This window comes from Electrophorus electricus, chromosome 12, assembly GCF_041902795.1.
Source record: "Electrophorus electricus isolate QZ-2024a chromosome 12, ASM4190279v1, whole genome shotgun sequence".
Lineage (NCBI taxonomy): Eukaryota > Metazoa > Chordata > Actinopteri > Gymnotiformes > Gymnotidae > Electrophorus > Electrophorus electricus.
This window is the reverse complement of record NC_137508.1, coordinates 10228471-10252634: the sequence shown is the minus strand read 5'-3', so window position 1 is coordinate 10252634 and position 24164 is coordinate 10228471. Positions and strand designations below refer to the sequence as shown.

Genomic DNA, 24164 nt, shown 5'->3' with positions numbered 1-24164 from the left:
ATGGCTATGAAAGGAACATACTGATTCAGGGTTCAACGTCAAATTAGTTATTAAAGTGTAGCTGGCCAGAGGCTCCGTGAATGTGAAGTGTGACTGATTGATGTGCTGTGGCAAAGCCTCCAACGCATCATTATTTAGTTGCTCACTGTATTTCATTTAATCAGTGGACTATCTCATTTACACTCACTGACACCCAGTGAATCCTGAGAAAAACTGGAAAAGCGGCTCACCGAACAGCAGCTTAACTAACTTTAATGCTTTTGTGTACTCTGATCATGTACAGCTGATACCTGTGGGAGTTTTAATTATGTTTGATTATGTGAATACATGCTAACCTGATGCTTTTGTTTACAGAATATGGAGAAAGTTGTAATTCGCCCCACCGCCTTCAAACCTGTAGTGCCCAAGAACCGTACTTCGGTGCAGTACCTCTCCCCGCGGCCAGGGGGCAGCCTATCTGAAAGCCAGGGCAGCCTCAACCTTTTACTGCCGGGTGGTGGAGCCGGGCTGGTGAGTGCTGAGAAGCGCAACTCTTACAGCAGTGGCCGCAACGCTCGCAGCAGCCAGTCATGTACCATGTCGGACTCGGGGCGCAACTCACTCTCCAGCCTGCCTACGTACAGCAGCACGGGCTACAGCCTGGCTCAGAGCGATGCACCGTCTGGACATGCGGAGCCCACACGGGCTGCTGGCAGCCACGGCCACTCGAACTCCGACAGCGGCCGCTCCTCCTCCAGTAAGAGCACGGGCTCCCTGAGTGGGCGCGGCCAGCCACTCTCAGACACCGGGTCATGTGGCCGGTCCCCTGCCCCTCAAGAGGGGTACGAGGTTGTGATCCGGGAGCTGGAGGAGAAGCTGAGAGAGAGAGACCTGGAACTGCAGCAGCTCAGAGACAATCTGGACGAAAATGAGGCAGCCATTTGCCAGGTGAGGAACTGCATATCTTAACCACAAATGCCATCAGAACTGACAAACGCACAGTCTCAGCACAAACTTCTTCTAATCATTATTTTTCATCAGTGGAACCCAAAATGTTGGACTCAGCAATGGGTAGAGCAATGTCTCAGTCTGTTTCCAGCTCCCAGCTGGCTGCAGACTGAATGCTGGCTGTATGTTCAGGTGTACGAGGAGAAGCAGAAGCGCTGTGAACAGGAATTGGAGGAGCTCCGGCAGACCTGCGCCTCCCGCATGAAGCTGGCGCAGCAGAAGGCGCAGCGCACGCAGCAGGTGTTGCAGCTGCAGGTCTTCCAGCTGCAGCAGGAGAAGAAGAAACTGCAAGAGGACTTCTCCCAGCTGCTGCAGGAGCGCGAGACACTGGAGAAAAGGTGCGCCTCCATCGAGAGGGAGCAGACTCAGCTGGGACCCCGTCTGGAGGAGACAAAGTGGGAGGTGAGACTTGTTAATGACCGCGAAAAAAGAATCCAACTGAGCTAAGGCTAGTCTAAGCAGTTTTTAGTCCCTTGCAAAATGTAGGCAAATGCTTTGGTTCTCAAACTTATTTCAGTATTGTTCTAACATGTCAAACAATTTCCCCTGTGTATCTGTGCTGCAGGTGTGTCAGAAGTCAGGCGAGATCTCCCTGCTGAAGCAACAGTTGAAGGATGTTCAGGCAGAACTGGGCCAGAAGGCGGCCGAGATCGTGGCTTTGAAGGCCCAGCTGCGGGAGGTGCGCTCAGAGCTGCAGGCCAACCAGGTGTGCACACAAGAGGCGCATGCGGCGGCGCGCACCCGCACGCTGGAGCTGGAGGTGTGTGAGAATGAACTGCAGCGTCGCAAGAGTGAGGCCGAGCTGCTGCGTGAGAAGGTGGGCCGATTGGAGGAGGAGTCCAACCGGCTGAGGGACGCCCTGACACTGCCTGCCGCAGCCCAGGCCGCCCTGCCCTACTCCAAGGGCCAATGCATGAGCCTGCCCCTGCCCATTGGTCAGGGCCGCGGTGGAGGTGGCATCGCCCGCCTGCACAGCCCTGCCCACATCCACAGCGCCGCCCTCCGCGACAGCGAGGAGCAGCTGCTGGCATACGAGAGCGACGAGGCCAAGGCGCAACGGCAGAGCACAGACACGCTTCACGCGCTCCGCCAGCAGGCGGAGCGGCTCCGCGCCGAGCTGATGTATGAGAGGAGGAGAAGCGAGGAGCAGCTGGAGGCCTTTGATGAGGAGCGACGTGTGTGGCAGGAAGAGAAGGACAAGGTGATCCGCTACCAAAAGCAGCTGCAGCAGAACTACATTCAGATGTACCGGCGCAACCGCGAGCTGGAGCGCGTCATGCGGGAGCTAAGTCTCGAGCTGGAGAACAGGGACATGGAGGAGTTTGACACACGCAACAATGACATCCACTTTGAGGAGATCACAGCCACTGAGATCTAGCCTCTATCACCACCCCCTGCCACAGTCCACGTGGAGCTCATTGCAGCAAATGCACAACAGGGCTCGTGTTCCTTCTTAGACCTGAGTTTGTGTTATGGATATACAGGTTGGACAGTGTTTATTCAGCAGTATTTCCTAAACAAAAAGATTTTTATTATGGCCATAACCCTTGTCTGCGTGGTGAAACATTTAAAAACATGTTTAAATGGTAATGTGCCAGAAAGGTGGACTGTGGGACTGGAAATTGTTCGTGTGAAAGGTCTAGAAAGTTGTTTTCTCTACTCTACTGGCTCTCAGCCTGAAACTTCTACTCTTCATATTGTAATAGGCCTGTTGTGTTTTGTGTTTGGACACAGTGAATGCACTAATGGGAGAGCAGCACCAGCACTAATGGAGACCTCACCCTCTTCTTTCTATCACCATTAATATTTGATGTCATGGAACTCTTGAGAGGCATGGTCAAGTCTTCCAGGACCTGCGTGTGCTGTTCTGCACTTCAGAGTGCAATGAGTCAAGTCAGGTCACACAAGTTGTGTTTATTGCAATCTTTCTTGGAGTTCCTCTCACCAGTGGTTGAGACATCAGTAGTGTTTGTTGTTCTCATACTGGGGTCCACGAAGACATAATAATCAATCCAACTCTCTGTGCTCACTGCTCCCTGAGCACGCAAAAACGAATCACTTTATTTAGAAGTACTATTTTTCTAAGTAGATCTTTAAAATGCAGCCCAAATTATATTTTGCCTGTATTTTCTTCAAACCCTCATATATTGCAAAGTAGTGCAAAAATATTGCAGTGCAGTGTAGAGTTAATTGCATGGGTGCATGATTCAGTAGCATTCTACCACCAGGTAGTCTGGAGATCGTATTTATAGTGATCTCTGTTGAGATAAGATGTCTGGATATGACATCACACAGGTCACATATGCTGTAGTCAGGAATGTCTCCACCCACAGTGGGTAGGGCCACTGTTCATTCATAGCAGAGATGGTGTTGGCATAAATATCAAATTAGGTTTGCCCAGTTTCTGAAATACTATTAAAACATTTGTGGCCACAAAAGACATACAATACGTATATACACCAACTATATAAATATTGTTTTTACAGCACAGATTCTTTAAAATAAATATGAATGGAATATTGAATATATAGGATGTATATTTTTATATACATATATAGCACCTCAAACTATTTTGTGGTAACTCATCTTACTTTGTGATTTTAAGAGTTCTGTATCTTATATCCGTTAACATGCAGTCTAATGGTGTGATCATTTTCCATGAGTGATTTGTAAGGCTTTTCTGTGTTGTTTGTTTTTTTCATTTTCTCTGTGTGGAGGTCTGCAGAAATTTCTTTTCGAGCATCATGGAGAATTCCATTCTGATAGTATGATGTTTATTTTATATTCGATAGAAAATAGAATTCTGAATGTTAGAAATTACTTTTACCAAGTGCCAATCAGTTCTTTGCTAAACTCAGTGCTTATTTCACATTTAAATCCTTTTTCCTGAAAATGTATATTTATGTGAAAAATGAATTTGTTGCTCCCCACTCAAATAAAAGCCAAATCAGGCACTGTGCTAATCCCTATTGCTCACAGAGTTTCCACTGCATAGAGTCTAGCATATTTGCTTAGTGGTTACAGTTGCTTAGTGGCCAAACTGACCCGTTGTATTAGTCAGAATGTCCTGGTTTGTTAGTTTACTCTGGTCAGTTTTTGTGTTTGGTTATATTTTTAATTCTTGTTAGCTCATGTAAATGTAGCACTACGCCCTCACTGCCTATCACTTGAATTTCTGTTTGACACGAGAAGCACTGTGATTGGATGAGGACAAGGTGTTATCCAATCAATTTCATGCTTTTCACAACCTAATCAGATTATTAGCTCTATTGTACTGATTAGAAATAATGCTTTTTGAGTTATATCACAGCAGAGTCTCATCACACAAGTAATGCAAATGTGTACAAAGGTAGCTCCCCCATCATATCTCATACTATCTCCATGACTAAAACACACCTGTAAATATTTCTAACACTGTACACAACAACATATTTTAATCTTTAAGAAGACAAAATATTTCAAAATATCTCAAAGATGTAGCCACTGTGAATAGACCAAAGCAAAGTAACATATTTGTTTTCATCTTTTTTTTCATGGCTGTTTGTGTTTTCTTTGTCATTCCATAGTGTTTGTAGTCAATTATGTATATTTTCATGTTGTACATTTCTTGTAAAGACAAATACCATGTTTTTAATTAAAAGAATAAGTCACAAAAATGGGTGGTTCTTGCTGGTTTATTATACTTTGACTCACTAGATCAGAGAATTGAAAAAGGAGTTATACTACTGAAAGGACTTGGGATACTATTTCAGTTTTTTTATTATGACATAATCACACAGGACTTTTTGTATTAAAATAAGTTGAAAAATAATTGCCAATCAAAACCCTCATTTACCTACAGTGGAACCTAACCACATTTGTGATTATAAAGTTCCGAACCTGTTTTTGATCCCACAGGCTTTCCAGAACATAATAGTCTATTGCACAGTTAATGCTCAGATGTAGGGCACTCTGCAAACATGTAACTCATTCAGAATGACCTAAGTGTTCAGCTTTAGGTAATGACAGAACAAGGCAGACGAAGCCTTTGGATGCATGCATGCATGCGCATCCATGCATAACTCACATCCTGAAAGCATTGGCTTATGATACAAAAAAAGGAATGTCGTAAGCTTCAGGTGGTAAGAATGCATGAGACATTCATCTTATCAAGGCATCAAATTTGACATGATACAGAAATAACATAACATGGCCTTATTTGACATGATACAGATAACAACTTGTAGCATGGCCTTATTTGAGCTCTGCTGGGTATGGCAGTAGAGCACTAGAACTCTTCTTTGTCTTGTTGGGATTGGTATTATTTAGATTATTACCTTGCCAACATGCTTCTTATCATATTACATTGGCTAAAACATATGCTACAACCAAATTTAGACTAACTCTCACTACCATATATTTTTGCAGCCTTGTCACTGGTGTGAAATGAAGAAGCAATATTAGTCCTGACATGTATGAGCGGGTTTTTGAAAATTATTAAATGTCACTGAATTTTCAAAGACAATAAACATGCAAATTCTGCACAAAATAGCTTAACAATTATGAAACTACTGTGTGAAATGATACAGAGAGCAAATAGGTGCTGGTGTATCACTGGACAGATTTCTGAGGAAGCTCTCTGAGAAACCTTACCCTTGGACGCACTGTTTTGGCCAGTGCATTAGTATTACACAATGGCAGCTTTGCTTTCTAATGGAGTGATATGCACTTCCCTTGTATTTGTAGGATGTTCTCACTCGGTTTCTGTTCATGTTCTTTGCTCAGACAGTGAGAACAGTAATATATATTTTTCCTTCAGTCTCTTGGGTTCTTTGGGACTTTGATGATGAACTCCATAGGGTCTCTGGCCTTGTTGCTGAAAGCCTTTCTTATGGCATCCACCGCATGCTGATGTGTGACTCCCTGGAGCGATTCTCCATCAACTGACACAAGCTCAAATCCAGCCTGCAGATGCATGCACACACACACAGACGAGAAGGATAGAAGGATAAGTTCAGATTCAAGCACTCCCTCATTTGTTCCACTGTTCTTTTTTGTCCTACCAGGACTTCACGTGAATCCCGGTATAGTCCTGGTAGCACTGAGGCAGTCACACAGCCGTTAAAAATGAATGGCAGGAAAGACTGATAACTGACTGCACATCAGGTGAACACTGCTGGTCACTTCCTTTGTTCTCTTCCTTCAGTACCTGTGAATGAGCTCATCCAACCCATTTTGCTTCCCCCTACATCCTTAACTAAGGTGATTTCCCTGTTTGTAATATCCGCTATACCCTCTAAACACTTTGTGCCACAGATTCATTAAAGTGCAAAGTTATCCAGTCCCTCCCTGCTTGCTCTGTTGGCCCTGTACATCTACCAGTCTATAAATCTGATCTCTCTGACAGAACCTACTGATTTATACCACTGCGATTGATACTGGAACATCACCTCCAACTCAAGGTCTCACACACTCACACATGCAAGTTTCCATTTACAGCTTCTTACTTATGCTTCCTGTTGGAAGTACAATAATTAGTAGCTGTGTTGCTAACATACTGCTCACACTCTCTCTCTCTCTCTCTCTCTCTCTCTCTCTCTCTCTCTCTCTCTCACACACACACACACACATCTATACATCACTCACACATACAGATCTATACATCACTCACACACACACACACACACACACACACACACACAAACACACACACACACACACACACACACAAACAAAAAAAAACCCCCAAGAACCCCAGATCTAAGAGCAATTCCTTTGTCACTTCCTGGTACCAGGATGCATCTGCTTGAAATGTCCCTGCACTTATCATTGTTTTCTTCCCTGGTCTTCACGCCCCCAAAACAAAGACCTTTGGTTCTAACTGATCAAACAAAAGCTTTAGCCAAATCTTACAACCGCACATCATTACAGAGATTTTAAAAAAATTTAATGAAATTTCAAAATGTTATCCATATTAATTCTAATACATTTGTTGTTATATTCCAGATCAGTGAGCATTCTCATTTCTCCTGCTGCTTCAGAAAGTATAGCTTGAGTTCAGTCATGATGTGAATTTCAATATAGTTAGATTCACTTAATTAAAAAAGCTGATCAAATAAAACGCTTAAGCTGACTCAGAACCATTAAACTAAATGCTGCACAATCTGGTTTAGCCCTTTTATGGCCATTTAAGAGCTCTAGCTTCGTTCACTCCACCTGGGCTTGTATTCTGAGTACCTTTTATCACACGCTGATTTGCACGTTAACCACCTCACCAACACATGAAAATTGCCAAAAAGATCCAGAGGCTTTACAGATGAATTACCACAGGAGAAAGACTGTAGTGCTTTAACTGTACATATGTGTTTGTGGTGTGTGAAGGGGCTGTTAAACCAGGATGTCTGGACCAAACATTTTTATATATATATAGTATGCAGTAGTCTGTCATTTCCTTTAATTAAATTGTACCAGCTATTTACCTTAAGTTATACTATTCCTGAGAGAGAGAGAGAGAGAGAGAGAGAGAGAGAGAGAGAGAGAGAGAGAGAGAGAGAGAGAGAGAGATACAAACAGACAGACAGACAGAAAGAAAGAGAAAAAAGAGAGAAGAGTGAGCACCAATGAAGTAAAAAGGTGAATAAGGTGGGGCTTAAGCAGAAGGAGCAGCCTCGCATTCATCACTGTCCCTGGCTACCACTGGGACTTTTTTGTATTCATAACTGATGTGAGAGACATTTGGGCTTGCAGTCCTCCAAAGTGAAGCTGGTCAGTATCTGATACATTGATAGCACAACTGTCACTGGGACAACAGGACCAGGAAGTATGTTAACACACACTTTCCCCTACCTGATAGGAACTTTGAAGTGGTTATAACACACTGTGGCCTCAAAGTGTGAGAATAAGTGATGTGTCAGCCACTGTTATGTGTTTAACAGACACACACACACACACACACACACACACACACACAGCTATTTTTGATCTTTTTCTTAGGTCTTCTTACACGCCGGAGGTGAGAGGAGTCTGTGGAAACTGAAAGACTCGGAATTTGACACTAGATCTCCGGAGTAAGTGTAACACTAATCTCTTAGAGAAGCACAGGGAAGTGCCGTCACATGATAGGCTGCCATCAAGGCAGAAGCACACACACACATACACACTCACATAATACACAACCAAACACACACATATGCTTGGGATTCCAAAGGGTTGACCTAGCACCCAGGGTCACTGTGATGGTGCTAGCCTCTAGTGACCCTAAACCCACACCCCTACCCTTCTCAGCTCAGCTTGTATGGCAACGCAAGGCTGATAATATCTTGGAATGACTGATATGGGCAAGAGGTATGATTATATGTCTGATTATTCTGAAACCCATCTCTACACTGATCCATTATTTAGAGGGGTTCTTCTCCTATATATCCACTAATAAATTAGGAATGGCACACATAGTGGTATTATTGGGTGAGCATGTGTGTGTGTGTGTGTGTGTGTGTGTGTGTGTGTGTGTGTGTATGTGTGTGTGTTTGTGTTTGTATGGAGAAAGTGAGAGCTTGCGTGGAAAGGAGAGATCCATTAGAAGACCAGCCACAAAGCAGCGCATTTGCTGGTCAGTGTAAGCTCATCAGTCATGGACGAGCTGTGTCATTTAAGCCCATGAAAATACATCTGTGCTCAGCTCACATGTCAGTGAGTGTCATTCATAACCACAGCAGACTGCATCTTAACAGTAGCAGTCAAAGACACACTTCAGAGGTCATTACCAAACTCTAGAGGTCATTACTGAACCCATCAACTGATACATCACAAAGTAAGATCACTTTGTAATGTTTAAAACACTTATTCCAATCACACATCCAACAAGGGCAATAAATATTTGTCTGACAGCAAGTCTAAACATTTCGTATATAAAGACTTACTTATCCTCCCATAAATTTAGCAGAGTTCAAAAATATTTAAATATTACTGTACTGTATTATATTCACCTTGTGGTAAAATACCCCTTACAGTTTTCTAAAGACAATAAAACAAGGTAAACATCTATTCATATTCCACTCATGTATTCCCAAAGCTTTAGTGAAAGTTTCACAAAAGTGGAGAAAACAGGATAGAAGAAGCCCATATCAGGTTGATGTAAATGATTCTGTAGCAGGCACCATACAGTGTAACTTAATAGGGTCATCAGGGCCGGAGGTACGTGTTGTAGTGGCTGTACTCCATGTGTAGATGAGAGTGGGTATTATACGACATCTGCCTGGTACCTTCAGTACCCCACTGGTAGAGGCAGCACCTCCTGGAAATATCCTCTCGATCTTAACCATCGGCTGAACCTTCGACTCTATGCCTCCGGAGATGCTGATACCTGCCAGAAGCAGAAGAAAATGAGGAAATCACCCACCGGCCTAATGTCTAAGTTCATGAACTTTCAAGCTGAAGCACATTTACCAAGGTCCAAATAACACTTTCCACTTTTATTGCTGTTCTCCAGTGTTATGTTGCTCATGCAGACTTGTGTCAACTCATACCTAATGTACCCTAACTTTCCATTAAGCGCTGTCTGTCGCCTTACATACACATGAGGAAAATGAAGGCCTCAAATCTGAGCCGTGCCCGTTTTTGGAAGCATGCTTGATTTCTTCGTTTCCTTTCACAGATGAGCTCTTTAGGGCAAAGAGTAACAGAGTGGGAAAGTAATGACTCTCTCTCCACTGTCACTGTCAGCACATTGGACATCCATCGTTTGTTTTATAGGAAGAGATTAGGTTTCATTGATGCTTTACCATAAAGACATCCATCTATTGGTTCTCTATAGCCACAGTAGACCACAGTGTCTTGCCCCATTTATTCTGACAAACATTAATAACAGAAAGAGTAGGTTTAGTGACAAATCCCAACTTTATCTCTCACAAACCAAGACCATAACATTAATTGCTCATATATTTTCATTTCAGTAGATATATAATCAGATAAACAATCTTGAAGTTTTGTAGGATACTGACTGCATGGGATGACTCACTGACCTCTACTGGTGAAGAAGAGTATTGGTGAAGATAATGTGTTGCCACTGTTCACTGGTTTCAGTGAAAATAATGCTCATGATTAGGAAAATATTGCGTGTTGTGGATGCTGGAATGGACAAAACAACTTTCCACAAACTTCACTTTTTTGATGTATGTTATGGTCCAGTTTTGACTTTAAACAACACCTGTGCTTTGATTAGCCCAGATTTAAATATGAGTGTTGTAGAGTTCACTAATGTGGTAAACCGCATACAGACCGAGAGTGTCTATACTCACCCAGAGACTGTTTGGACTTTGGGATAGTGACATTGGTCAGTTCATACTTCTGTACCGGCAACTTGTCTTGGTGGTTCAGAGATAATCCAGCATGTCCGTTCACCTGTTCTCTCTCTGTAGTGTCTGACCCGAACACGTGTGTCAGCGGTGTCCTATTCCGCCTATGCGCACTCATGACTGTGTACTTAACCTCGCTCCCATTCCCAGACTTTTTCCTTGTAGATTTGCCATGGCCATTCCTGTAAGGGGACCTCCCACGCTCTGGCATGGTTTCACCCCTTTGGGAGTTCTCCCCAGAATGCGCTGTCCAGGGTGAACCATCGGTCTGTTTTTGAGGGGAGCGCCCGCGTCGCACTGTGCTATGAGGGGACTCGGTGAGCAGCCAGTTGGGGTTGGCAGGGCTTAAGGAGCGCTGGCGGAGAGACCCACTGATGTAGCTGTCTACAGGTACATCTAGCAGAGGGGTGAACGCACGGGGAGGAGGGGACCTGCCGGTGGGGAGGCCAGCCAGCTTCAGGCGCTCCAGCTCCTCCATCAGCTGCCGGTCTCTCTCCAGGGCTCGTACAGGCTGCAGCTGGAAGCCTCCCCTGTAGTCTGAGACAGAGGAGAGCCACAGGTGTGCTTCAGTAACTGACATGAATGCAAACTCACACGCACACATGCATACACACACAGACACACACACACACACACACACGCATGCACACACACACACATGCACACACACTCACACATGCACACATGCAGATACACTTTCACATACACGCGCTCATACATGCACACATTAACTAACTCGCCTACAAAACACAAAGAGTCAGACATTGGTGATCCCATGTAGGCAGTGATGCAGTTTTGCATCCTATGAATGACATTTAGCACTGAAACGGCCTTTAATGTAATTTCACTTCTGCTTACAGAACCAGAATCTGATATCACTTGTCAAACTTAGGCTCTTTTATGTTGTATATGGCAGAACAAGACTGAAACCACAGATACACACAGACCCAGACACACACACACACACGCTTACTCACATACACACATACATGCAGAGCCTCATTCAGATTACAGTATCCTCTGCCACAGAGAGGCTTGAATTACTCCTCTGTGGCCGGTACAATAGACAAATAAGAACAAGCAATAAGCTCCAGACCTGCGTGGGTAGTCTTTGAAGGCTAAACAATGCAGCAAGTCTTTCTTGCATTTCAGCAATGATTATTATTCAACACTCAGAGGCCCAGGGTGATGGCGCTGACGGACTACTGCCAAGGACTGCGTCAGTCACCACCCACCTCACTCATGTCAGGGGCCCAGGGGTCACTGCAGGGGCTGGCAGAGAAAGGAAACTGGCATTGGCAGTATCTGTGTGCTGCTTTCCACAGTTGGAGTTCAGTGACCTTGGACAGGCAGTGATACACTTTAGGATTCTATGAACAACTCTTAACTGTGTTCAACAGAGCCAGCATCACAGTTCTATTAGTGCGGGGGGGGGGGGGGGGCACAGTATGACCTGGGCTTAGAAGAGTTTAGAGAAGACAGGACTGTGTGTGTGTGTGTGTGTGTGTGTGTGTGTGTGTGTGTGTGTATGTGCGTGTGCGCATGTGCATATGTGTCTGTGTGGGCGTTTGGATAGGGAGGATTAAATGTCATTGAAAAGATATTTTCAGTGCAAGTATTTGGCTCTTCTGCTCAGACATTGGTTTCAGGATGTGACATGACTGGAGCAGGGGCAGGAGGAAAGTGAGGTTATATAAGGTATATATAAGGTGGTTATATAACCACCCAGTGGGCTGAAAATGAGCGCAGCGCAGTCACGGCCAGGGGGAGGAATGGCAAGGAAGGGATGATGCACTCCCACACACTGAGGCCCAGGACTGTAGGCTGCTTACCTGGGATGGGGGTGATGAGATGCCGGCGTGGGGTGCCCCCATGACGAGGTGAGCGCAATGCTGGAGAGCGCACTGACGAAACAACACAACACACAACCAGTGCACACTGTGTTACCCACTCAACAGTACACTGGAGTCTTCAGCCAATTTAGTTTGAAAGAGATTTTTTTTGGTAACTTGGTTCAGTGACTTAGAACTAATTTGATTTCTTGAATGTATCATTACATGATAACTAAGCATTCACTGAGAAAAAATATAAACAAGAAATATAAACTAGTGCTATCTTTGAACAAATATATATTTTAGACAAATGTGGTCTGAAAATAAAACCATTTTGTAAAAGCACTAAAGAGGATTTAATTACCAGAGCGGTTCTTTAAAATGTCATAGGCCTCCAGTTCAAAAGGCATAACCATGCTGTCAAATCGACCCAAATCCGTGGATGGGATAATCATTCTAGATCAGGGAAAGTTTAAATAAAGATACTGCTTAAAATATAGATCCTGCATAAATGCTGTCAGCCAGAGGCTAAGGGAAGTGACAAATGCTGTGTTTGTAGAAGAATGGCGTGTGCTTTGTAGCATTAGTAAGCAGCCAGGGCAATCCCTCCCCTCCTCACCTGATCTCCCGCAGTAGCAGCAGCTTCTCAGGCCTGTCAAGGATCGCCAGCAGGGGGCGCACCAGGTCCTCGACCACCCGCTCAACCAAAAACTACAGAGCACAGAGGAGCAAGGGTTACCAATACCCATTTCCCTTAGTAACTCACTTAAGATCAGATTCTTCCTCGTAGGCCAATCCACATATTTATCTGTTCCAATTCCCAATACACTCTGGCTAGGAAATCAAGAGCTCTTGGCCACGTAATTGAGGGTTCAGGTGTATGACGAGCAGGAACCTGGACTGGCTGAGACCATGTGATTCATGAGGTCTAGATTGAGAACCTATAAGGAAACATGCACTGCAGTTTCTTGCCAGGGTTAGGGTTAACCCTAGCTGAGTCTGAGCATTGCCTGTATGTAACCAGTAATGTCTGGTAAGCACTTCATGAGAATGCTCAGCATGGTTAATGAACTCTTGTAAAATCATCCAAAACAGGGAAATGAAGCACTACAAAATATTAGACCAGAGCACATGTTAATAAACTAAAACATACATTTGTAGGTTAAGAAAACAAATCATTTAGACCCAATGTCAAAAATTCAATTTAATAGATTTTGATTTTCTTTGTGCCATTGCTACATAAATCAGATGATGGAGAACATTTTATCCTAATCTTTAATATCACGGCAAATCCATCTTCTGCAAGAGCAGCCTGCATTCACACCAATACCTTATATAGACTGAGGGAGCTCTGCACGTCTTTCAGCAGAAACCCATGTGTGACGGTGACTCTGGCATTATGAGACATATTACATATGTCAATAGATATTACTTGAAGCATGCTCACTTTTGTGACTGTTGCAAACTGTAGCCTGTGTTTATGATGATGAAGATTACACAATGTAAATTTTTTTATAAATGGTCTTAATTTCCTTTAATGGGACATCATTGTTTTGCCTGAAATTACTGTAAAATTTCCATAGACAGAGTGGGCTGACACACAGACAATAGGCTGACCCTCACCCACAGACAGAAACACAAACACACACACACACACACACACACACACACACAAACAATATGCAAACACACACAGTGGGCTGACAAACACAGACAGTATGCAGACACACACAAACATTGGGCTGACACACATAGACAGAATGCAGAGTCACCCAGACAGTGGACTGACACACAGACAGAATGCAGACACACACAGACAAAGGGCTGACACACACAGACAGTGGGCTGACACAAACAAACAGTATGCTGACATACACAGACAGTGGGCTGACACACACAGACAGTGGGCTGACACACAGACAGAATGCAGATACACAGACAGTGGGCTGACACACACAGACAGTGGGCTGACACAAACAAACAGTATGCTGACACACACAGACAGAATGCAGATACACAGACAGTGGGCTGACACACAAACAGACAATATGCTGATACACACAGACAGTGGGCTGACACACAGACAGTGGGCTGACACACAGACAGTGGGCTGACACACAGACAGACAGTATGCTATCACACAAACAGACAGTGGGCTGGCACTCACTCTATTGCAGTGTCTCATGACTGCAGCCACCTCGTCCTTACTGAGCAGTTTGCAGGCCATGTCCTCCACCATGGCCATGGTCTCAGCACTAGGCAGGGTCTCTGGCTGCCGCACGCCAGCACGCGTCTCCCGAGGAGAACTCAAGAGGGTCACAATTGGCCGACGCTGTTCTCTACCTGAGGACATCACAACAAGTATTACTCTGTCAAGTAAGGACCTCAGAAACAACACTGACTTGAACAATCTGAGAGGGAATCAAATAAATGTCAGTTCTATCCACTAAGGGATTACACAAAAATATAGTAACCAGCCACTTTATTATGCACACCTGTTCAACTACTAAATATCTAATCAGCCAATCACATGGCAGCAACTCAATGCATTTAGGCAGGTAGACATGGTCAAGATGACCTGCTGAAGTTTGAATCGAGCATCAGAATCGAGGGAAAGGTGAATTAAGTGACTTTGAACGTAAGATGATTGATGGTTCTAGATGGGATGGCCTGAGTATTTCAAAAACTGCTGATCTACTGAGATTTTCAGGCACAACTATCTCTAGGGCTTACAGAGAATGGTCTGAAAAAGAGAAAATATCCAGTGAGTGGCAGATCGCTGGGTGAAAATGTCCTGTTGATGTCAGAAGTCAGAGAATGGACAGACCTTGAGGCAGATGGGCTGGGGCAGCAGAAGACCACACCTGGTGCCACCCCTGTCAGCTAAGAACAGGCAAATGAGGCTACAATTCATATGGGCTCACCAAAACTGTACAACAGACGATTGGAAAAATGTTGCCTGGTCTGATGAATCTCAATTTCCGCTGCTAAATTTGGAAGGTAGTGTCAGAATTTGGCATAAACAACCTGAAATCATGGATCCATCCTGCCTTATATCAACAGTTCAGGCTGGTGGTGTAATGGTGTGGGGGACATTTTCTTCTTGCATGTTAGCTGCTACTTTGGCTGTTTGCGTGAATATGTAACTAATTGGTTACTGAGCAGAACTACTGGGGCCAAGATGAAGGCTACTCAACAGGAGTTATTGCATAATTAACAGCAAGGCAGCTCTCTCTCTGACCTTAGCACAACTACTAACCAAATTTGGTTGAGGCAGACTATTCTGATTGTGGTTGTGGGGATTAGGTTCATATGTTTGATTGGGCACAACAGTTCAACCGGAGCTTTTACTTGTGTCTGTGACACTGCTAAGTGGTCTGCCACCTAAACACATTCAGCCAGCAGCAGCCATATGGACAGACCTGACCAATTATGAAGACTTAGAGCAAGGCTAATGTAGACTGTGCAGGGCAATAATAGCACACCTAAAAGGTGTTTCATATGAGTGAATGTATCTTATAAAGTGGGTGGTGAGTTTATTTGATATTTGAGTCTCTATTTTAAAGTATTCAGTCTATGTGTATCTATATTACAGTATGCAGTCATATGCTGTCTATGTTACAGTATGGAGCCATTCATCACAGTGGGTCTGTTTGCATGGGCTCTCACCCCGCTCATTATCTAAATGTGTGGGTGACTTGGACCGTCCACGCTGACCGTCCCCTGTCCCCATAGTTTTCCTATCTCTCGAGGCAGACCTGTCCCTCTTGCTCTTAAACAACAGACTGACGAATGTCTTGGAGCGCTGCAGGGTGCTGCCTGGCCCCTCGGACTTCCCCGTCTGTTGCTGCTTCTTCTTCTGCTTGTCTTCTGCTCGACATCAACATATACACACACACACACACATGTAAAACACATTCCAGAAATTAGCAGATAATTCAGTTTACTGAAAATGATTACATCAGAAAAGTAGTGAAGAGGCAAATAAATAGATTTTAAATAACATTAATGATGCTGAACAACAGAAACAAACGTGTTTCACTGTGGGAAGAGGGCCCCGCAGTGAAGGTACTTGTCATTACTGAAACACCAGCCATTCATTGGAGCAGCAAGAGGTGCCAAGGGTGACATATGCACTGTTAAATTTATACTGAACATTCATTTCTCATGAGGTTAGTTTCTCCCCTCTCATCCATAAATCTTCCAGAATCCCAACAGTAATACTGATGTATTATGCATTACTCAAAGCAAATTTAAGTGCATAAAAGCCATGGTAGCACACAAAAGTGCTCTTTAAAAGAGCAGGGTTTACACATTAAAACATCAAACCAGAGTGATGCAATTAAATGTCAAAGATCTGCAGCTTCTGCCTTCCCTGTCCTCCCACTTATTTCAGTAAATGCACCCATAAATAAGGCAAATGTGTGATATATGATAAAATGATGATATAAAAACTACTAGAGATCTGTGGCAACTAAAGGAATCCTAATTGAGTGCTAATAGATCATTAATCATTAGAATGATTCAAATTGAGGGATAATAGGTAATTGATCAATATAATCATTTCTCTGCAGGAACAAATTGAGGAACCATTAAATACACCTAAACATTTTTAACAGTGCTCTGTGATTTGTGTAGCAGCATAACTCAGCATTATAACATGACCAAGAGATTACAACAGCCATCTATAGGTCACTTGACAAAATATTCAGGATGGTATACCAGCATCATAAAAGATGTATATAGCAACCCAAGGACTCTCATAAATCTCTCTGTATGTTAACCCTAGAAGTGATAATGAAGTCGCTTGATACCTGTTCCGTCACTTAATCAAAAGGTGACCTTGTGAGTGTGTATTCTAAGAGACCAACTGTTTGAGGGCAGGATAGAAGGCTGGCATCCCACAGCTCTGGCTGTACCTAAAACAGTGATGTGACTCTGGGAGCGGTGGATGGGCTTGCGGGGCTTGCTCAGGGCCATCAGCACTGCAGTTTTGGGTGAGTCCAGAGCCTCTTTGTCTCCAGTGGAGAAGGTCCTCGTCCGAGCCCGAGTCTTATCAAAACTACCGCTCCGAATCACCGTGTCCTTCAAGAGAACCGTCTCGCCCACTGTGCAACTGGTGTCCATAGAGATGAGCCTGCTGGGGGGGGGTGAGGGGTCAGCCTCCAGAGGGTCGGTCTGGATGGCGGTCTCTGTCCGGTCAGAACTTGGCCGGCGTGAACGGTCCTCGGTCGAAATGCAGACATCCACCATCTCTGAGCTGAATGTAGGTGGGAACATGACCTGAGACAGGCCACTGAGAGAACTGACTGGTGTCCCGGAAGAGAGAGAGGAGGTGGGGGAGTAGGAGTCTGAGCCTTGAGAGGAGGATGGCTGGCCCCCATTCCCCACTGAGAGAGAGAATGCGAGACAGAGGGAATTGTAAGCAGAACTGTGCATGCAATACTTATGTAAAATGTATTTATAAGCAAATGTTAAAGCTACTTTCACACTACTAAACAACCCTTGTTAATCTCAAATATCTCAGGTATAGAAAAAATGCTCAATATAAACAGTGAAAGCATATAATATGAGTCTCAGAACCCAAATATCCATATCAACCCTGATGTGAGAAGTACACACAATTCCACACTAGTTCCAACAGTTGAATTGGACCCTCTAAAGCCAGGCTTTTTAATGCCAGGCTATATTCAGACTAGTTCATATTAAATTCAGAGGGTTTGACACATGGTCAGCATGTGCTCTCCGTTCAGACTGTCTGGAGACTCTGCTGGTGTGCATCCAATCATTTACACTAGTGATGACTGCTGCTTCTAAGATTAATTAAATCTAGCAGTCAACAAAAGCAGTACCAGAGGAACAGAACATTGTAGAGTGACTAAAATAATGAATGTGATTATAAATGAATGGTGTTTGTAAATGGACTTTACATACGTTTATTGAGCCAGCTGTACTCTGCTATCATCTCCTTATATGCAGGGTAACGCCCAGCTTCCTGTGTTAATAATAAAAGCATAAGAAAAACAACTAACATTTCAAATACAATGGTGAACAGTTTGGCCAGAGAGTGGAACAGATTAGAATGTGATAGAGAGAGAGAGTTAAATGATTTTTTCCAAAGGGCAAACTTGGAAGGAATATGAACTCATATCACATGTACACTTAAGTTCCTCTGCACTGACCTCACTGTGACTGCACAGAACATTTGAAGCCACTCATTCCAAAGCTCCACAAAACACAAAGCCCTGACTCTGGCATTGCTGGCAGCTTGCCTGCTTCAGGAAACATAGCATGAAAGGCACAGTGGTCACAGAGAGTACTAAAGAATCTTCCCAGACAGAATCAATAAAAGCTCCCCTGCCAGACTCAGATACTGCTTTGAAATGACCGTGTCAGAAAGCTTTCATATCCTTTTGCTTCTGACTTGATATTTGCCAGAGGCACTGCTACCAGTGAGAACAGCCTGCGTTGGACAAGCCCCGTCTGCTTATAGTACCAATGTGGGCTTGATTCAACACTGTGCCACTGGGGGGTGAAGCAGGCCACTAAAAAGACACTTTCTGCTGATTATAACCCGATCCCCATGGCCTGGTGAATAATGCATGTCCCCTGGCTGTTTTTCACAGGCGGAACCTGAGCTCCTCCAGAGTAAAGTGAGCAAGCAGGAATGTGATGACCAAACAGCAGCTGTCTGCTTTACTGTTCTGTCTCACTGCCATGCTCAATAAGGAGCTGTGTTGCTTAAGGAATTGTAAAATAGTTAGTGTGCCTAACTGATAAATTACTTGCTATTCACCTGCATTGTTGGAAAGAAGCACAGGCACATATATAGTGAGATAAGATTTATACTGACAATTAACTTTTATTTAAAACTGAGGGTGATGTGCCAACATGGGTCAGTTGTGCTATTCAGATACAGAAGAGAACATATGTCGGGAACTAGTTGACATTCAAGGCATTGAGTAAAAGAATTTAGAGGCCTGACAGGACCCTCTTAATCATGTAGCCTTTGGACTGCTTGCAATCTGTCTCTGTCATCCACTATGATGCAAGGCTGTGTTTACAGCAGAGAAGTGATCTTACACAGTGTTAGACACATCCCATAAACAATGTCAGGATTTGAATGATTGTAAGATATTCTGAACCATGGGCGCTAACTTGGAAATGTTTTATAATCACGTTGCTTAAACAGTTTGCTTCTTTGAGATAAGCCTATTTTTTAAACAATTTAATTTGGGCCACAAGCATTAAACCTGTTATCTTGGTATTGTGTCCTGAATTAAAATAAATCCAATGATAGTGTAGATTAAAAATGTATCAATTGTTTTTGACTGTAATAAAAGAGAGTTCTTACCTTAATGGTGAGCATGACATGGGTGTGACTCTTCAGGACTTCCACTGCATTGCTATGGCTAACATCCTCAAAGCTCACTCCGTTGGCTGCCAGAATCTGATCGCCCATTTTAATACCGTTTTGCTCTGCCAAGCCACCAGGGTCCAGCCTCATCAGCAAAACAAACATGTTAACACCCATTAAGTTTTCACTTGGAAATAAGTTATCAAATAAAGGAATCAGAGAATTAAATCAAGTATAAAGCCCAGTGCTGCAGCTTCTTTTCTGTGGTCCATACTTTGAGACGTAGATGCCCAGGCCAAACTCCTTGCCCCCACGGATGTTGAATCCCAGGCAGTAGTCATCAGAGGTGGTGTAGAGGTGCACTATCCTACGCAGAGCCCCATCCGAGCTGGCCTCAGAAGGGGTCTGGCCACTCTCCTCCACCACCATCCGTCGGTGGATTAGATCCACCCTTTGCACAGTTATTTGTATTCAATACATTTGCCATTGTACACCCAAAACGGAATTTATTGTTAATGCATGTATGCACACTATCACACACACAAAACACATGCAAAAACACTTAAATACATAAACCCCATCTATTAAGTTATTACACATTTACTTGCAAGTACAAAAACACACACACAAAGGCACATTCCAATACATCTGCCCACTGTACTATCACTAGCTGACAATGCTGTAAAAACTACTGGGGTAACTCTAGCACAAACATATGGTAAAAGAGTAGCTGGAAGGAAAGATAACAAGTAAAGGCCAAGAGTCAATAGGTTTCCATACTGTTGGACATGATAAAAAGAGAACAGTGACAGACCCAGATTAGCCCTTCACTGTCCTCTGCTTATCTTTTTCATTTATCTGACTTAATTATATATGATCATTGTGCATCAACTCTGCCTGCCAACTGGCTTAAAACAGACATGGCTGTGATGTGTCCTTATATGTCCACAAGGCCTCTAAATGTTCTTGACCTAAACAGCTAAGCATACATAACTGGTATGCTTAGTCAGGTTCAGTGAAATGGGCAACAGGCATATGTGAGAGGTTTTGCAATTTTGACATACAGTAATTTTAGAAACAAATTGAAAGATAAATATTACTGAACTGCACCAATTCTAGTGATATACAGTAATTCACCCAGAGGTCATAATATGTATTCTTTTATACTATAAATGGGCAAAAAATATGTCTTGATTTGCCAACCAGCTATGGCATGATTCAGTATGGCACAACATAAAATACTATGCCACGATGATCAAATCAGACCATGTGTCTGTCTGTAATTGACGGGGCAGGTGACTGTCCTCCTACCAAGTGGTCTTCTCTTTGGAGTAGCGGATGCCAGGCACTTTCCCTACACGTCTGACCACCATGCGCAAGCGGTTGTTCCCCGTTAGAACCCTCACGGCGCTGCTCATGGTGATGCTCTCCAGGCTGATCCCATTCACCTCCACCAGCTTGTCACCAACATACAACCCCGCAAGCTCTGTGGCGCAAACACAAAACCACTCCACAATTACGGGGTCATATGTCTGCAGAGACAGGCACAGAGGCATGACAACATAGACAGAAAGGTGGCAGCCCAATGTAGTCACACACCATAGATCACAGTGAGCCACAGTTCAACATCTGTTTTTAGGAGGACATTGGGAATTTTAGTTATTAGAAAAAAAATTAGAAATGTACATATAAGAAGTAAATTAAAATAGTCTGTGCTGCTATCATATGTATTGTATGGATATTGTGACATAGTCACATCCAAGAATATGAAAAGTTTTCAATCATGTTATTATCCCAGTGGGAAACCTTACTTAAACTAATACAAAACATTATAAAAATACAAAATATTAAAAAACAAAAGATTTTACGATAGTTGTCCTTTACAGTTGTAATGTCCTACACTGGCCATTAGGATCCATAGACCACAACTGTAACTGCAATCTATGCCTGATAATGTATCACAGAAAGAGCCTGTGTGTAATACAGTGTAGTTACACATACCCGCAGAGCTGTTGTCCTCCACCTTGCTGACGAAGATGCCGAGGCCATGTTCTGAGCCACCGCGCACGCTGAAGCCCAACCTGCCGTCTTCACTCTTGTCAACAGTGATTGTGTGGATATCCTCACTGTCGTCCCCACCTGCAGCCAGATAGCCCCAAACACAACACCATGATAATCTCCTCAGGCTAAATGCCTTTATTTACTAGGCTAGTTAGTACCTCTACCCCAAATATGACTCTTGTAATTGGGCCTTCATATAAGAGTCACAGTTCAGAAGTGTAGCATTCAAATATTAAAGCACTTTATGGAAGATAATGTTCTAATTAACATTAAAATTTAGCAGAACCCTGTTCAATATATGAGATGCTCACCATCCACAGGTGCATTGATGAGGATGACTCTGCCCATGGGAGATGAAGACCTCACTCCTCTCTGTCGCTGCTGCTTCTTGTGCAGGTAGCGTGGCAGAGTGGAGGTTCCTCCACCACCTGGTTGGGCACTGGAATAGGCCCCATTCGTCATCTCTCTGCGAGCATCGCGAGCATCGCCAGACAAATGAGCCATGGCAGAATGGGGAATGGTCCTCGAACTGGGGGGCTGGCAAGGGAAGTGAGCAGCTGCACTGGAGGCCTGGCTGGTTAGTGCCAATCAGAGGAAGAATGCTCCACAAGATCAGTGTAATGCTAATGTAAACTCTGTCACAATGGCACAGAAGAACCAGACAGTAATGGGTCCAGATTTGTGGTGTCTCCTCACCCATATGCTTTTTAACAGGATTCCATGCTTATGTCCAAAGGATAAAGCAATAAAAACATTTGATCCAAGTATAGGTGCTCTAATCAGGTAATGTGTTAGGAAGTTAGGATGGTGTCTTCTTGTGCTGCTCCAGTTCTTTCTGTCTGGAGGAACAGCTCACATTAACTAAGCAAGGGCCTGCAGCTGGAGCACATCTTCTCTGTTTGGAAGCAGTAGTGTGAGAATATATATGCCTTATCCCCCTAGCCGGGGCCATGGTGTGTTACCTTCACCCAATGATAAAAAAAGAAGGGGAATTCTGCGAGGAACGCACGATGACTATGAATTTCCAATGGAGGTAAGATACGAGCGAGCGTGAGCCGTTGCTTTCGCAGTAGCCAACAGAATTCACTTAAGACGTTTCACTGAAATGAAGGCATGATTTGAAAGAATTTGGAAATGTTTAGTATTTGGAAAAGTACTAACAGCAGCGGTGAAGAGCAGTTTAGAAAGTTAAGAACAGCCGATTTATGACGAGGTTATCTTCAGGACCATGGACAGCGCTCGGACAATTGGTTGCCTAAACAAAAGAAACTGACGCTATTTTAAAACGAACGCAATTCGACTGCTTCCAGAGGACCTGGGTCGCAGAGATAGACTTCTGTTTAAATCAACTAAAAAAAATGGTTGTTTTCCATTGGCTTAGCCTGAGTAAGGAACAAGTGCAGTCCCCGCACTAAGAAGTCAAGAAAAGCATTATCATAATGCAATGCTTTTTGAATTAGCCTTACGAATGGAGCTAAACTCGGGCTTATAATACACACACCATGTCGTGAAGACACAGGCGGGATGTCAGATACATACAGATAAGTCTTTTTACAATTGTCTGTACGTTAACTGTCTCCAGTTTATTTAATCTTATCGACTGATAGTTTTATTTCATCTAAAACACAAACTAAACGAATTAAACAAACAATATTACCTGTCTCCATGTTGCGCTGAATGACCTCACCTGAGACGAAGAGAGTATTAGTCTCCTCCAGCCCGCCTACCAACCATGACGATTGGATTACCTGGAATAGTTTATTTGTTGCAAACTCATTTCATCAAGAGAATTACAATCGTCTCTCATAGCATAAACGTATTATATTTTAGAACCCACTTATCTATCGTACGAACGTGTTCAGATACTTAGAATGTCTCAGGTAACAAATCCACAGGTTTCTTTTCTTTGGGTATCTAAAAGTATAATTAGAATAACTTAATGTCAAACAGTTTAACCTTTGTAGGTCGATGTTGGTGTGCGGCAAACTGCAGGACCGTTTTCCTGCAAAATTCCAGTGACTTGCTTTCATAGTCACACCATTGTCTTGGACCATTCCATTAAACTATACTGCCACTTACTGTTCATTTCTGGTTATTACATAGGTAATAAAACTATACGCGAGAATTGCAAACAGGCTATGACGACGTGATATGGGCGTGTTACGAATCCGACCTACAGCTGCAAGCAACTCTAAAAAAGGAACTGTCCTGTTAGTTTGTTCTTTCTTCTATTATTTAACAGTAGCAATAGAAACTTCCACTTCTTGTTTAATCCCATTTTACAACTATGTACAATTGTATGCTAGGTTACATCATGACTATATTTTCTCGGATTTAATTTCACTGTACTTTTGTACCTGCTACGAACGCGCTTGTGCAGCCTTACACTTTGATTTAATGAAAGAGGGGAGTGGAGAAAACAATCTAAAGCAATATGTATAAAACTGATGCATATTTCCTTAAATTAACACGGTAATATTATCATAAAGCTCATGCGAGTTTCTCCAAAAACTGCAGATGTCAAAAACCCGGACTTTACTGAGTTCACACTACGCCTCTCAGTGCAAGAACCAATCCTGCCGTGACACTCCCTGT

The 24164-nt window shown here is 43.4% G+C and overlaps 2 protein-coding genes across 11 annotated transcripts in view; one reads left to right on the top strand and one right to left on the bottom strand.

Moving 5' to 3' along the window:
- The window catches only part of lzts2a (leucine zipper, putative tumor suppressor 2a), a 39769-nt gene extending 35139 nt beyond the window's left edge, over positions 1 to 4630 (top strand). For 3 of the 5 annotated variants that reach the window (XM_027023500.3, XM_027023503.3, XM_027023501.3), the window contains 3 exons: positions 355 to 927; positions 1120 to 1389; positions 1553 to 4629. In XM_027023500.3, the coding sequence (XP_026879301.2) occupies positions 355 to 927; positions 1120 to 1389; positions 1553 to 2365 (1656 nt within the window). In that variant the 3' untranslated portion in view covers positions 2366 to 4629. Of the gene's footprint in view, positions 1 to 354; positions 928 to 1119; positions 1390 to 1552 lie in introns of all 5 variants that reach the window. The other 2 variants (XM_081724760.1, XM_081724759.1) reach the window with 1 other exon arrangement.
- Positions 4631 to 4644: 14 nt separating this feature from the next.
- On the bottom strand, positions 4645 to 24099 carry pdzd7a (PDZ domain containing 7a). 6 transcript variants are annotated; one of them, XM_027023497.3, is made up of 17 exons: positions 23526 to 24099; positions 23227 to 23317; positions 21881 to 22035; positions 21510 to 21647; positions 20820 to 20994; positions 19783 to 19959; positions 19506 to 19653; positions 18086 to 18146; positions 17071 to 17541; positions 15821 to 16021; positions 14319 to 14494; positions 12771 to 12862; positions 12516 to 12607; positions 12152 to 12223; positions 10263 to 10856; positions 9228 to 9328; positions 4645 to 5931 (listed from the first exon to the last, which is right to left on the bottom strand). In XM_027023497.3, exons 3-17 carry the CDS (start codon positions 22029 to 22031, stop codon positions 5782 to 5784), a joined length of 2799 nt encoding a protein of 932 aa, XP_026879298.3. In that variant the 5' UTR covers positions 22032 to 22035; positions 23227 to 23317; positions 23526 to 24099; the 3' UTR covers positions 4645 to 5781. The 6 variants fall into 6 exon arrangements, 4 of the variants coding, with proteins under 4 accessions (XP_026879298.3, XP_081580884.1, XP_035387224.2 ...); XM_081724758.1 differs by having other exon boundaries at positions 21881 to 23317; positions 23407 to 24099; XM_035531331.2 differs by having other exon boundaries at positions 21881 to 23317.
- Between the last annotated feature and the right edge of the window lie 65 nt (positions 24100 to 24164).